At 40.7% G+C, this 16,245-nt stretch overlaps 1 protein-coding gene across 2 annotated transcripts in view; it reads left to right on the top strand.

Moving 5' to 3' along the window:
* Positions 1–16,245, top strand: part of FIBP (FGF1 intracellular binding protein) — a 227,821-nt gene that overhangs the window by 70,747 nt on the left and 140,829 nt on the right. For both annotated transcript variants that reach the window (XM_069645013.1, XM_069645014.1), the window contains exons 3-4: positions 5,741–5,939; positions 7,425–7,551. In XM_069645013.1, coding sequence (XP_069501114.1) covers positions 5,741–5,939; positions 7,425–7,551 — 326 coding nt within the window. The remainder of the gene's footprint in view (positions 1–5,740; positions 5,940–7,424; positions 7,552–16,245) is intronic.

The following is a 16,245-nucleotide window of genomic DNA, read 5'->3' as shown; positions in this document are numbered from 1 at the left end:
TCCAATACCCAGGCTGCCTTAGAAAGTGTTAATCCACAACTTAAAGGTGAATTTACACACAGCCTGCCACTGCTGGATAGGCATCTTGGATAATCACTGCTTAACAGCACTGTCTCTTCCCCTCACCTCCAGAGTGTGTTCCTTAATTTAATGCAGTTTCAATTGTGGAGCAGTTGCTGTGGAGGAAGGTCAGATGTTGAATATCAGTGGGATTGTAAACATTTCCAGCCATCAAGTTCCTTTTGCATTTCTGTTCTAGGTAAGCACATTTGTTTAACACAGTGTGTGTGCGTCTGCGTGTGTGTGTGCGTCTGCGTGTGTGTGTGTGTGTGTGTGTGTGTGCGTGCACTGACCCCAGATGTGCTCCTACCTTTTTAGGCTTTGCTGTTTAGGGTACTTTATATTATTTATTTTATTTTGTACCATGGCAATCTATTTTCCAACAGTGTACATTTCAAACAAGGGGTGTGCTTTAATTCTAGGGTATTATAGAGCGACAGTACAGCAATTAAAATAAATAACCAAGATTTAAAACTATACTTTGTAAAACTGATATTATTTTGTATTGTATTGATTGTGGGGCATTTCAAAATCTAGCATTTTACAATACAAAGAAAGGTTTGACTGAGAACTTCAAGTTGAGCTCCCATGGCTGCTCCATTTTCACATCGTGTTTAAACCTCTACAGTGCCAATGATGATGTCAAGAAGTGTGTGTTTGTTTGGGTTTATACACCAGTACTCATTAGGCATGGCATTGAGAACTTTCTAATAATATAATAATATTGTGACATGTTGGGTATGGCTACAATCTTGCACGCAAGGAGTGCTGTTAGCATATAGCCCCACACCGTGGAGCAATTTGAGAGGTAGAGTTTATTCGCTTTTACGCGGTTTTTGCAATGGTGGTGGAATAAATACACACATGGTGAAATGCATGCTGTAACACATTATATTCAGGCAAAAGGTACCCTGTGCATTAGGCCATCTTATACATGTTAAGTACTGTAGTGCTGGCTCTTTGTATCCTCCTAGAGTCCTACTTGCATACTTTCCCTCACTAGTCTTTTTGTCTCCTGCTGAGTATAGTGTATCAAAGCTCTCTATTCTCCGTTCCTGATGGGATTTGCCTCTGTATCCCAGAATGCAACATCTTGCTCTTGCAGTCCCTTCCACTAAAGTGCAATGGCTCAGTGTGTTTTCTGTTAGGGTTTCTGTGGTGTGCTGAGTTGGGACTCTACCACTGATCAGGCTTCTGTCTCCTCTTCTTTCGAGTTATACACTCCTGCTCTTTTTCAGTCGCCCCCTCTTTTGGTCAGTAGTCTTGCACCCCTTCTCATCAAGGCAGCTGGTCAGGTCTTACCTCCAGTCCCGGCATTTCAAATTCTTGTTTGCAGGCTCTTTGCAAATTGGGCCTTCTCTTTGGCTGGCCCATTAGCTGGTTCTCTCTGGAGTGTGTTTGCCTCCATTGACCGACTAGGTCACTTCCCAGAAGCCCTCCCGGGCTGCTGTCTCCCTTGTTCTGCCAATTCATGGAGGTCTGGCTCTGATGCAGGCCTTGTCTCTGCAGGTGTGTCTGTTGTTCGATGTCCTTCCCCAGCCAGTGGTCCCTGTACATCGATTTTCCTTTTTGTCTCCTGTTCCTCAACCTTCTGGCTTCTCTTCCTTTCACTAAAAGGTGATACTCTTGTCTTTCAATTCCTACAAGGTAAGAGTCTTATAAGCAACAATTACTAATGAAAACACAGGTTTTATTATAATTGTAGCTAAGAAAGAGGCCCTGACGGTTTCCCACTATGGATTCACAACCTTGTTACTCTTTTGAAAAGGTTATGCAGGATACAAACATGACCTGGATGCAAGGCATAGAATAAGCAGTGTTGTGTAGCAAATTCACTATGCAATTCTGTAGGTTTGCTAATTAAATTGACACTTGTGTAGCACAGCTAGCTATTTAAATGAACTTGTTCAATGAATTCACAGCAAAACGGGCATTCCTCTCTTGCCCTCGGGCCCCCTCTACCCGCTTTTATCTGTTCACTGCAAGTTCAAAGAGGCTAATGGAGAGAGAGTGAAGCAGTGATCATCTCCTCCACTCTTAAAATTGCCAAAGACCTGTGTGAGCGTGCTAGGCAAGAAATGTTCTCTTTCAAAGAAATCGGGTTAATATTTTTATTAAGCTAACTATATTGTGGCTGGCAAAGACCAGTATGTGTTCTTTTATTTTTTTTAAAGACAGTCCTGCAATTGTTTCCTAAAAATGTAAGTTGTTATATGATAATGACCGTATTGCTACTGTAAAACACTACATTACCTCCACGTTTTTCAGTAAAGTTTTTAGTGTATATAAATCTCACAGTGCAAACTATATTTAATTTTGTTGAGGGAAAGTGCATCATTTTGACGAGTGAACACTTTTGAAAATGTACATGATCACACAGCCAAATGCTTTTGATGGCACACCTAGTTCTGTCACCTGCTGTTTGCATTCATCTGTGCAACTTGTGCTCAACCTATGAGCTGAACCCAAACTCTTTGTTATTCTATCGTATCACTCTGTTACTTTATACCAGCTGCCCTGAAAGTGAGAAGGCAGCAAAACAACAAATGCCACGTAGTTTGCCCAGTTCTCTGCCTGCTACGTCACCCACTCTGTTTAGTTTCTTACTTTCCTCTTACATAATAGTGGTCAATAGTTCCATCCGGTCTGTGCAGCTACAGATTTACTGCAATACCATACACTTTAGTTAGCCTCCAGGACTCGCTTTGTTCTATGAATGATTATGATTTAATTTGTATGCTAGCACCTGCGGGAGAGAGCTGGCCAATCTGGTGGCTGGGAATGCAAGTGGAATCTGCAAGTAGCTGCCTGCGTTTTGTGCCGCTGCGCCTCTGCCCAGCCTTCACACTGCCCTTGGGCACAGTGCGCCAGGCCGAGTCTCCACTGAGTGCTACACCTCAAACCCATGCCCACATCACCTTGCTGAAATGCAGGGATCCTGGAAATACTACCGGGGACATATGGGTAATTTCTTTAGGGGAAGCATGAATTGCGCAAAACCTGGTTGCCTTAAAAACTAAAAGTATCAGCACCCGAGATGGCGGTCTAAGTGCTTTTACTGATAAACACCGCTTTCAGTGATGCCCATGGCTAGAATGCTGCACTTGTGCTTACCTGACTCTGGATTGAGAACCATTTGCAACCCTTTCCTGCCTTCTAAAGTGATCATTTACGCTATATTGAAAACAGTTTATATCAATGACCGGCAAGGGCCATATTGTCCACCTGAAGCTGACAATTACTCTGCCTGATGCAAATCCATACTACTTACTTGGTCTCAGACTATGACTTCCCTTTAACATTTCACTTAATCAACAAATGATGGGTCAATTATACAATATACAGGACCCTGCCCGGTGCAACACTGAACGCAACCAACTGCACAGAGCTTTACACTGAAAAAAATGTTTAGAGCCTTTTTCTCATATCCTTCTATTAGTGTCTATTCATGCAGCTAACATTTTACAGACACTCCCTCTCGCTAATGTCTGTCTTCAACAGACAAATTCTGTAATTTTGCTAATTTTATGTTTTGGGTACAGATAGTCTGGTTACATTTAGAATTTTAGTACAGAATCACTAATCAAAGAAGTTTGTTTGCTAATCAAAAAAACATTAATTTGGAAAGTTTTGCTAATCAATTTTTGAAAACAAATGTATGCCTTGTCCTCTGTTAGCAAAGCTGTTATTGTTTTTAACAATGGTTTGCACAATTCTGCAGATTCAAATTTCCCCTTAACTCTGTGGGCACTGCAGCCCTTGGAGCTAAGGACCTGTGACTTATTATTATTGACTTGGGGCATACTCTGGTTGGTATTCTCCCATTTTGACAAGATCATTAAACTGGAACATACTGGTATTTTGAATAGGTTAAATACTGTACTTAAACAGTGAACAAACGCAAAGATGGTCAAAGTGGTAACATGTTGGCATCATACACTGTCCAAAAGTACTGTGATTTTGTAATCTGGGCATATACTGGGATTGTGCAGACTGAAATATAGTGGCATTTTCTAAACTGTGGATGTACTAAATGTATTTCACAGTGAACTGAGCATATAATGGAATTGTGAAATGGCACAATGGGCCTACAACAAGAATTGAGCAAAGGTAACCCGGGAGAAAGCTGACCATTTTCTAAACTATTTCTGTACTTGTAATGTAAACCAGTAATATCATTTTGCCTTCTAGGATACTCTGCACAAATGGCAACTACATAGATTATCCTACAAAGTACTGTGATTCTGCATACCTGAAAAATACTAAGATTGTTTAAGTAGGAATATACTAACAGAATGCCAAGTGGGAATATACTGATGTTGCCCAGGGGGAGTATTCTAGGGGTCTACAACGGTAATGGTACAATATTCTGTGGTTGTATAAACCACAAATTTAATTAGATTGTTAAATTGAAGAGCTACTGGAATTGTTAATTTGAACATACTGCCGTTGGATAAACTGGGAATACCCTGGGATTTTCAAACTTTGACTCCACTAGGATTTCACAAAATGTGAGCATATTGTCAAACTGGGAATGTAGTGAGAAGTGATGAAAATGTGGTTTACTGGGGTTTTCAAACTAGGTGTAGTGGATCTAGCAATTTGATGGCACATTGGGTTCCTGGCTGTCTTTATCTTACACTACTTAATGGCAGGTGAAGATGGCTCGTTGGAGTGGCAGCACAATAACCAGATTTGTTAGGCTTGGGGCAATAACCGCATTTAAACTGATGTTCGTTTCACTGCAACGGTTGTCATTGAACCAGCGTTAAGATCATCCCTATTTTAGTCATTTTAATGGGGCTGTGACTAATACTGCTTGTGCAGTGGCTCAGTATTTGCTGACATGAAGACTTCAAGTGTGTGAGTGCTAGCTCTAGCACAATGGCCAGATTCCTGCTACCATTGGGGCCAGTGCTAACAACAGCACATACGTGGTCATTGTGTTGGCCCTCCAACCGTGCAAATTCGCACATTGAGCTATTGCAAAATCAGCCACATTTTGTTATTTCACTGACACTAAGACCATAACAAATCCATTCACTGTTCCAAAACAATTGGAGCCTTTATTCTGGCACTAGAGCAGTATAGACCACGCAATGATGGACTGACTGTACATGATGCAAACCGTCCATGATGTGAAAATGGGGCATAATGTAAAATGGCAATTGCCCATTAAGTGGGGATAATGTAATGTTTCTTACTTGCATGCTATACATGATGATGATGTGCTTAAGAGGATATAGTGGTAGCTGGCAATAATGTGCCTTTGTGTCTAGAAATACAGACATAAAATAACATCTTGCTTTGGTCTGCTCACATTTCACTCTCTTCACTCTGACCCCAAATGCACTGGGCATGCTTTTCTCTTCCAAAACTGAAGTGTTTGTCACCACACAGGTATTGTGGGGCCCACAGTTGAGGGTCCAGTTAGTTCTCCATTACAAAGTGAGGCCGTGCTGTTGTTTTTCTACTGGTTCTCCATTGGCATGTAGAACACATGGACCTTTCTCTGTATGGTTTGGATCAGAATCATTGGAAGTGTGATGTAAACACAATAATTTTTTCCACTTTCTATTGAAGTGCTAAAAAAATCTGAATACAAAAGTTGTTGGAAAAATAACATTCTTTCCCACCTTTCGCCTTCCTATTTAATTACCTCTATGTCGACCACCCTCAGTCAGCGATGCAGTCACCATCCGGACAAAGAGTGGGATCCTGGAGCAGACTGGGGCCACAGTGGACGTGCTGCAGAGTGACACCATGGATCACTACCGCACCTTTCAGATGCTGGAGCGTCTCCTTCACTCTCCTCCAAAGCTCATCAACCAGCTACTTTACCAGATCCCTCCATACCGGCAAGCCATGCTCATCGAGAGGTGAGTCAAGGCCAGCAGCAGATGATATGTTGGTATTTTTGTTTTTGCAAGAGCACACAATATTCTGTTTCCCAACTGAAGGAATTATACCAGGGATTGGTCCAGAGATCTGTTAACAAGCCACTGCTGTACATAGCTACTACTCCCTCACCATCCTGACTAGCAAAAAAGCCCTGCTTCACATTCTGTTCCCATTCTCCTTTTGATTTGGATTCAAATTAGTTGTTGCAGAAATGACCCCCCCTCTCCTGAAGGATTCAATGCTCATATTATGTTTCCCTTAGTGTAATTATTCTTCCCTGAGTTTGAGGCAAGGCCACCATATCCTATTGCAGGGCTCTGTAACTGGCATCTCTCCAGAGGTTTTGGACTAAGACTCACACAGTCCCCTACTTACAATGATGGCTTGGACTGATGACAGATGCTTCGCATCTGGAGAGCAAACGTTTTCAGACTTGCTAAGACTGCGCTTCCCATTAAGGGCTACTCGGTTCTTTGCCTTGCTAAGTTCTTAAGACATCACAACTTTCAGGTAGTCCAAGCATTTGCTTCCTGTCCTATAAACAAAGGATAGATGAAGATTTGTTGAGGCGATTTATATACTGCTGAGGTGAGGCAATTTCATATGGTGGTTGGCTCCCGTTTATCAGCCTTACCAAGTCTCAAAAGTTAGAACGTCTGTCTGATGTTAATACCACCTTGGGAGCACTGCATGTCAGTACCACTTTTTCCAGGTCAAATGACTATAAGTTGGCAAAGAGTTTTGGGTTTGTGATCTGTAAGAAAAGTGGTTGTTTGTTGTTGTAGTTCATATCTACCCCCTTCTCCTACTTTGGAAATTGGCTTAATGATTGCTGCTTACATAGACCCTGATGTTCTATTAAACTGAAGAGTATTCAGATCAGTTTCTTATTTTGCTTTTAAACTATTTAGCCAGGAAGTTATCCATCTGAGGAGATGCTCCTTTGCCCACCCAGAAATGGCTGTCTTGTCACTTAGTTTCATAAGATCAGATTTGCCTTTTTTGGCATTCTTGGGAGCTGTACCTTTAACAAGATGTGTGCAAGCTCCTTTTCTGGAGTGTGATATTTGCTTGTAGGTATTTATAGATGTATGTGTTAATGGGTCATTTATTAATTCCAGAGCTTGCTGCGACTTTGTTGTTCTGTTAATAATAGAGTATACTCATGTTTTTCAGTTATTCCTGTCTGAAAGCAATCTGTTATCTAATTTTTCATCAGGTTGCTAATAGATGTTTATCGTACAACATACAGACACTGCCTGCTTTCTCATTCCTCAATCTGGTGATGTCTAGTTGCCCATTGAGTTTTAATTTGGATTCTTCTGTATGTCCTATTTAATGCTGGTACTGCCTGCTCAGCAGCATATTGAGAGGCTGTATCAAGGCAGCAGAGTCCTAGGACCGTAATGTGATACTAACATTGTGCCTTTACTCCTTCATGGCTCTTCTGCGGACGTGACTAGATATTATACCTTTGATGAAGCCTTCGTACGTGAGGTACTGGGGAAGAAACTTTCCAAAGGTACTAAGAAGGATTTGGATGATGTGAGTGCCAAAACCAGCGTTACCCTGAAGAGCTGCAGGAGGCAGGTGGGGCACTTCAAAAAACTGTGTACCATAGTGATGATGTATAGCCACAGCAAGTGTATAGAATGAGTGGCATCTGTATCCTAAACCGGCAATGAAAAAGTGGTATGCCGTCAGAAAAGAAATGTTTTCAATATTTAGAATATTTTAGTGCATATGTTGATTGATTTTTCTGTGCTTTTGCTCTTTTTGTATTCCCTCTACCCTTTTTTTAGTGGACAACACGGTCAAGTTTGGTCATTTGGGCGTTAGCGCTTTGTATATACAGCACTTTAGGAATCAAACTATGAAGTTCATGCACCATTGCACTTTAATAACTGTTCATGTTAGATATACTGGAAACTGATATGTACCAGGCCAGAGGTCATGTAGTGTGGAAAAGAGTGGCCAAATTAATTGGGCCTTTGAAATCTATGAATTTGTGAGAGTACTTTTAATTTGTGTAACATGTTCATGTTTATGTAAATGTATTTGAAAAATAAAATGGCATGTTTCAAGATAGACGCATGAATTGGTAACTTAGCAGGTATATGTCTGGATCCCCTGTGTAATATATCTTACATAGAATCAAACACCCATGCTTACTTATTTTTTTTTAAATGGTGTACATCCACATTCCCAGAAAAAAGCAACTGTCTATATCCATGCAGAGAAACCAATAAGAACAATGGGCCTCGTTGCAACCTTGCTGGTATCCAGCACCAGGTGCAGCAGCATTGCCGCCGGATTACAGGTGCCGGCAGAGCGGTGTAAATCCCTATTCATTGAGTACCTTAGGACTCCATACCATTGGCAGCAACAAGGGCTTTTTTGGTTGGTAGGGTGCCTGGCTTACCTCCAGAATTTAGCTGGAGGTGACCTAGGTGCACTGCTGTAGTCGGGCGGTCTGGTAAAGTGCCAGTATCCTCAGATACCGGCACTTTTTTACCAGACCGCCCGACTTGGAATGATCCCCAATGTTTTAACCTTACTTACTGTTACATCACTAGACCATAGATTTGCCTTCCTTTAACCTATTTTGTGACCTGATATATTCTCGAAAAAAAGAGGGTTTCTGCACACATCTATTACTGCGCAACACACGGATTTTGCTTTGGTTCAGAATTTATTGAGTAGCCCATAGTGATTACACGTGTTTCGGCACCTTTAACGTGCCTTTCTCAAATCTGGGCAATAAAGTGCAAGTTACTGTTTTTAAAATATTTCACACAACAAAACAAAAAAATAATAAAAAAAATATAAAAATTTAAGGAAATAGAAAATATAAATAAGTATAATCATATTAATCATCATATGTATTCCATTTTGTTTTCCACATTATTTCAGACATTGAGTGGCACAACATGAATAAAAATACAGTTTTAAAGAAAAAAATATAACCCACGTGATGTAAAGTGTTAACACATACCATCATAGTTGTCAGTTTTGATGTTGATATATGATCAGAGGAGAAGTGAGAAAAAAAGGGGGGGGGCAAAACACTTTTGTAAGGGTGATATTAGTGCAACCATATACAGTTAACTAATCTGCTATTATTCATGTGCTATTATGTAAAATAATTTCAAAAAAGCTTACCTATTATTTGGTGTTCAAGAAATAACTTTAATAATGTATTCGAATGAGTAGACTCCCATCAGAGTTGTACCGTAGCCAGTGCTTGTAACGGTAAAGAATAGTAAACTTTGTTAGTTTCTCTATATGTACACAGATTTAATGTCTAATAATTCATGCGCATTCGATGTATGGAAAAAATCTACATAGTTCCATTTCTTTGTTAGCAGAAAGTTACGTGGCTGTTACTTTCAACTCGCCTCCTTTAATGGAGTCGATTTTCATCCTTCCAATATAAAAAGATTATTCTCGTAATGTTCCCCTTAAGGCATTCATTAGCTAAAGTTTAAGGGTTAGTCGTCATTTTATAGCAATACGATTTAGTGGAGAGAATGCGTTACCTTAAGGTTTAACTTTTTGAATTCAAAGCTCCGCATTTACAGAAACGAACAGCGGTACACTAAGGCCGCCTATTATTCGTGCGGATCTGAACCTCATTGGAGGTGCAGGTTGGTGGTCTCGCACAGGTTGTTGGGGCTTACCTACAAATTCATGTGTCCTGCATCACGCGTCGTGTCCCTTCTGAGAGCTCGCTCGGGTTGCCGTGTGTAGTATATGTATTGTAACCACGGTAACCCATTTGTCCTTCCTCTATTTAGCGCGGAGGTTTTACTTATGATCGCATTTATGTTTATTAACGATTCTGCTTGTTCTATTAGTATCTGTTAGTGGATCTTAATTCTTGGTACTTAAATACAAATTAAACACAGGAAATAAACATCTTCCTTGTTTAGAATTGGAAAACGGGTGGACTCGTCCATGTAGTCCCATACTTCCAAAGCCTCATGGGAGTTGTAGTTCAAAGCCACGGCTGTCGGTTTCCGTCTTTTATATTTAATAACATAATTATTATTGGTGAGTTTTTGATTAAATTTAAAATGTCATAACAAGCAAAATATTTGCTGACATTGCACATGGTCTGTTTAGTAAAAGTAATTTTGTTTTGTATACGTTTACCACATGGTTTCATATATCTATGTTCCCCTAGCCTCATGGGGATTGTAGTTTTCTAAATCAATTTTGGTATTAAGTACGTTTATCTTAGTTTTACTATGGAGCTAAAATTGCGTAAAATGAGCAATTTCCTTTATCAAGATACATTAGTTGCAAATTGGCCAAACATTATGTCATCAGCACAGGTGCATATATTCCATAACGATGTGATCGCATAGTATTTAAAAGCACTTATTGTTCATGTGAAATCACACTCCAAACAAGTTCAACATATTATTTCCTGCACATTATACATGTGAATACGTATTTGTTCCATAATTGTTTACAAAAAATTGGACATCTCATTGTCAGTGTTCAAACCAGACTCTATACATCTGAAATGATTAGTTAGTTTGGCTTCTTCCTGGCGTAGTTGTAGTTCATGATTACCACCGCTGCGTCCCAAGGAAACCTTATTGAGACCAATGAATTTAATGTCTGTCTTATAGTCCATTTGATGGCATTTCTGCCAGTGGTAAGTTCTTGTCCTGGCTCCCAATCACTGCTAGGTGCTCTCGAATTCTCACCCGTAGTTCACGAATCGTACTCCCGATGTAGATTTTTCCACAAATGCATATAATTGCATATATCACATACTTGGTACGACAATTGATTTGTTCTTTAATTTTGATTCTTATCCCATTTGTGTTCATGAAATTGTCTGTCATAGGAACCGCATGTTTACACACGGTGCATGTTCCACATTTTCTGAATCCCAGTCGAGGTTTATATAGCCAATTCTCTGGTCTCTCTTTATTGTCTTCTGGTAATAATGAAGGGTTGTCTTCTGGTAATAATGAAGGGCAGAGGCTCAGTTTCAGAGTTTTGGCCCGTCGGTAAACTATTGATGGGTGATCCTCTATCAGTCGTCCAATATGTGGGTCCAACTGGAGCAGGCCCCAATGTCTCTTAAGAATTCTCTTGATCAATTTGTTATTGGCACAAAAAGTTGTAATAAATTGTACCTTTTCTTTTTGAGTTGGTTTGTTCCGTTGTACAAGTGTTTGTAATCTCTGTATTTGATGCGCTTTATTGTAGGCTATTTTGATATTTTTTCCGGAATAGCCTCTTGCTTTAAATCTGGTAGAAAGGATGTTGCATTCTTCCTCAAAATGTATTTGTTCGTAACAGTTCCTCCTTGCTCTGATATACTCCCCCTTAGGGATGTTTCGAATCACCGGTTCATAGTGGCAACTGGTTGCATGTAAAGTGGAGTTCACTTCAGTGATTTTCCTGTATGTTCTGGTTTTGAGACAGTTCTCCGATACATAGATTGTCAAATCCAAAAAGTTAATATCTGATGTACTCGATTCTCCTGTAAATTCAATACCTTGCTCATTTTTGTTTATTTCTTGTCTAAAAAGTTCCAATTCTTCAGATGTTCCTTTCCATATGAAAAACCCATTGTCGATGTAACGAGTCCATTTTACAACATGTTGACTGTATGTCTCCGTAGTATAAATCCGTAAATCCTCAAACATACCCATTACTAGGTTTGCTAATGCTGGTGCATATTTCACCCCCATAGCCACACCACGTTTCTGTTTGAAGAAGCTGTTGTTAAACATCCAGTATGGCCATGAGCATCTCTTTGAGCATACAAATGAATGGAAGATAGGATGCTGATTCATGTCTGAAGGTATGATCAATTGCGTCTAAGGCGAGGTCATGGCCTATAGACGTATAGAGGGCCTTAACGTCCCAGGTCGCAAGTAAGTAAGTTGAATGCCATTGGATGGTTTCAATAATATTTATTGCTGCAGTTGAATCTTTCAAATAGGCTTTAACCGTTTGAACTTTTGGTCTTAATATGTTGTCAATATATTCTGAAATGGACTCAGTAGCCCAGCCTATTCCGCTTAATATTGGTCTGCCTTCCGGAATAGTTTCAAAGGGTTTATGTATTTTAGGAAGGAAGTAAATGGTTGGTAAAATCGGTTTGGGAATAAAGAGAAACCTCTTTTCCTCATCAGTTATAAGGCCTTGTCTATACCAACCATCAATTGCCTCCTTGAGATCTTGTATAATTTCAGCTTTTGGATTCCTTGGTATTTTCTCATAACAATTTGGTGTGTCTAGATGGTTGACGGCCATTTTGATATAATCTGGACGGTTCATGATACCTATGTTTCCGCCCTTGTCAGCCTCTTTAATGACAATTGCACGATTCTATTCCAATTTTTTGAGGGCATTTCTTTCCTGTGATGTGAGGTTATCCTGCTCTCTACTTCTACCTATTATTCTTTGTCTGTCCTCTGTTTTTTGTAAATCTTTCTTTACTGATTTATAAAAAGCATCAATCATGTTATCTGGTGGAAATTGTGGCAAAAACTTGGAGGTTGGTTTCAGTTCATTTGTGGTTCGGCCCGTTGGCACAATTGCCAATTCTTGCATGGTTTGATGAATCGGAAAGGATTCTGTTTCCTGCAAAGATCTTAGAAGGTGCATATTTCCTAATTCTTCTATTGTAACTTCACTCCTTATATCTTTGCGCGGTTGTCGTTTTCCTGATGTTACTGCAGTCGCAAAAAAAAAAATTATGTTTGAGTTTCCGTACAAACTTGAACAGATCTATGTGTAATTGTATGGGTTCCATGTATGTTGTAGGGGCAAACGATAATCCTTTATTTAGTAGGCTAATTTCATCTTCATCTAGTTCAAAATCTGATGAATTCATCACAAGATTGTTTATTGACTCTTTTTGGCCGCTTGTATTGTTGCTGCTTTCGTTAATCTGCGAAAGTCCTCTAAGGCATCTGGGTTGTCGGAGTCTACCAGACCCCCTCCCTCCTCTTCTCCGAGCAAAGGTTGTTTTTTGGTAGGTTGATTCGTCAATTGAAAACGGACTTGTTTGGGTGTTTGAATTCTGTTTCCTTTTTTATACCTGCGGATTTGATTGAGGAAGCCTTTGCCTGTCTGATTTTGATTGGTTGTTGGATCTACTTGTTCTTCTCCTTGTTCTTCTGCATCTGAGCTAGCTGCTGAGCTAATAGGTGAAGTGTTTGGTGTACTCTCTTTTGATTCTGATTTAGTAAACTTGTTATATTTTTCTTGAAATGTGTAAACTCGATCTTCCTTGTAATCTCTTTCATCCCTGAAGAATTTTCTCAGTTTTCGTAGTTTTATATCGTCCTGATATTCTTTTAGTACCTCATACATCTTAAGGTGTGGAGACAGAGAAATTGATATGAGGCCGGGAAGCCCAAGAGGAAACACACCAACACAGGTTACAAAGGACATACAAAGCGCTTTATTTCAAAGTTACAAAGTTACCAAAGTCAATTGACATACGAATAGCTATTCGGCCCTCTGACTAACACACGAACCTTCAACGTTAGGTTCGCACTGAGAGTGGGAGAGACTGATCATCGGGATGCTTGAGTTTTTATACGTTTTGTCCTGCATTGGCCAGCCCTCTCGCAAGTTAACCATTCTTTGAACTGTGGCTAGGGTTCGTAGCCAGGTCGAACACACAATTTACATAATTTGATCAGTTCCGCTGATACAGTTACATATTTACACATAGGTTAAAGAGAGGACAAGGTCTTAGTTCGTGACCCTAACAAGTGGCCTGCGGACATATTACTTATTCACGTGTGCGGAGGTCACCATGGCCGGAGTCTTACTCAAAATGTCATTCGGCCTCCATTTTGTGATTCAGGGTGACTTCCACACTGCAAGAGTACCTAAAATGGCGGCTAGATCCAAGATGGCGGCTTACACAATACAATAAGGTCAAGACCTTGCCGCGGAACCTATGTACATGGTATTCTTTAGACAACTTGGCGTAGGCCAACATACATTCAAAAAATGCGATTGGGGTCACAATATTATATCGATTTCCACAGACCCTCCTTTTTGGCCTATGCCAAGTGCTAATACATCATTTCCTAATGCTTTCGAAAATAACTGAAGGCATCATCATCCATAGGTTCCGCATCATTGTCCGAAATGTCAATAGCCATAAAGTTGTTCATAAGAACGTCTTGCAACATGAACTCTTTAGATGCTGTCTTCGGGGTGTATATCTTATGCCCTATTGCGCTCATTACCTGAGCACAACATCCCCCCATCATTCCACATATACTCGGGAGGCATTGAAAACAACAACAAAGAACTAACAGAATCCCTAAAATACCTAAAATGACAGAAAGCACCTTCCACCCCCAAGATCGTAAGGAATCCCAAAACCAAGTACTAAGGTTCCAGTCTCCTACAGGGATATGGACTTCAGAACTGAGAGTGTGTAAATTCTGAATTGCTTTAAAAATTGTTGGCGAAGAATCTGGTACGAAAACACAACAAGCGGACCCCACTAATTTACATACTCCACCTCGTTCAGCTAAAATGACATCTAATGCCATTCGATTTTGAAGTGCTACCAATCTTATCGCTTTTTGCTCTAAGGTCATATTGTAAAGTATGTCCGTGGTCCGGTTGATCGTTTTCTCCAACACCCTCGCTAATCCCCTAATGTTTTCTGAATTTGCTATTTGTCCCCAAAAGGGCACTACTTATTTGGCTATATCCCCGAACACTTGTCCGGGGGTATCTCCATTACTATCCCGTCGCGGGCGAGCCTTAGATACCTCTAAGGTACTGACTATAAATACACCTGGTAACAATATCCCTAAATAACAAGTCCCCTGCCAATCCTTGGGTAACCAGGGAAAAGCTAAATTACCACAAACAAAATAAACGGGTCCCCCTACATACAAAGGCCTATTTTCCCCAGTCAAGTTTACAGTATTTACACAAGGCTCGAAGTCTCCCATTGGCCTAGTGCCATTTCTTTGTACACAGAAGGGAACTGAATCAGGACTATGATTCACAGAATAAGAAGGAGGCATGGCATCCTTATTGCCTATCGGAGCCATCTTAAAAGAAACTAGATTTTGGAAAGGAAAAGATAGTTTATCAGACGGCCTAATAGAAGCGATGTTAGGTTTACTTCTATTTGCGAAAAGCGAGCATCCCAGGGGAGTCAATTCACGTTTTTCAAATTCATTCAAATTAGTCCCATCGAAATTCCCTGAGATGCTATCATTCCATCGGCCAAAGAAGAGTGCTCTAAGAGAGGCATAGCAAGAAGTTGTTAAAGGTAAGGGATGTATATACCATCCCAGTCCCTTGTTCCCATGTTGTGGTAAGTGGGTGCAGATCCAACAATTACTCTTATTCAAAATAGCATGCGTAGCATTCATCACTATCATCAAAGTGTTATTATGATATTTCTGTCTATGCCGAGAGTCTCTAGGGGACAGAGTGTGAAGGTGTACAGAGGGAGTCAAAACAGTTGGTACGATTTTGGTCGGTAACAGGCTTCAAAGGATAAATTTCTTCAAAATACCAAAGCCCCACGGCAGCAGTTGCAAAAGTAACAATAATCAGAACGAGAACACAACAGTACGTTTTCGGGGCCCAGGCACATTGTTCATTGTTCGATTTGGTGACCTCCTTATCTAATAGTTCAATACGGGGAGCAGCGGTGAAGGCGGCAGGCATCATGGTCATCCCGATCGACGGCCCCAATGTTCGTTGCTGGCGGCACTTCGGCCGCGCGATTTCTTAGTCCTTCCCAACCCTAGCCAACAGAACCCTCCTTTCCTTCGTTCGAAAAAAAGGAAAGACAACAGTACTTCAATCACTCTTTTCCTTCCAGATGCACGACACTCGTGCCGTAGTCCTATTTCCGTGGTCGAAGGTTGTACCTGATGGTACCCAAGTTTGTTGAATCCAAAAGCAAAGTATCGTCGCTCCCTGAGGGGAGCGTCGTGTCGGTGGCGACGGAAGTCGCAGAGCTCGAAACAAGATTTTCCGGAAGTGATTGATCAAGAGAGTGCGGAGACAAAATGGACGGCTCCCCGAGCTCCTCAGGCTCAGAGAATTTCTCCGACGCACTCACAATGCTGCCTGCTACTCCGAGATCAGAGATTGTAGCACCAGCGAAGGGTTCTGTTTCTTCTGTAGCGTGTGGCGTCGGGTGAGGGATCTTCTTAACGTGTGTTGCATGTATCCAGTTCTTCTTTCCTGCCACCCGCACTGCCGTCCTGGTGACCAATAATACCTGGTAGGGTCCGCGCCAGCGAGTCG

This window comes from Ambystoma mexicanum, chromosome 2p (genome assembly GCF_040938575.1).
Source record: "Ambystoma mexicanum isolate Mex_15411 chromosome 2p, UKY_AmexF1_1, whole genome shotgun sequence".
Taxonomy (NCBI): Eukaryota; Metazoa; Chordata; class Amphibia; order Caudata; family Ambystomatidae; genus Ambystoma; species Ambystoma mexicanum.
The sequence above is the reverse complement of the archived record's forward strand: the minus strand, read 5'-3'. Positions and strand labels throughout refer to the sequence as shown.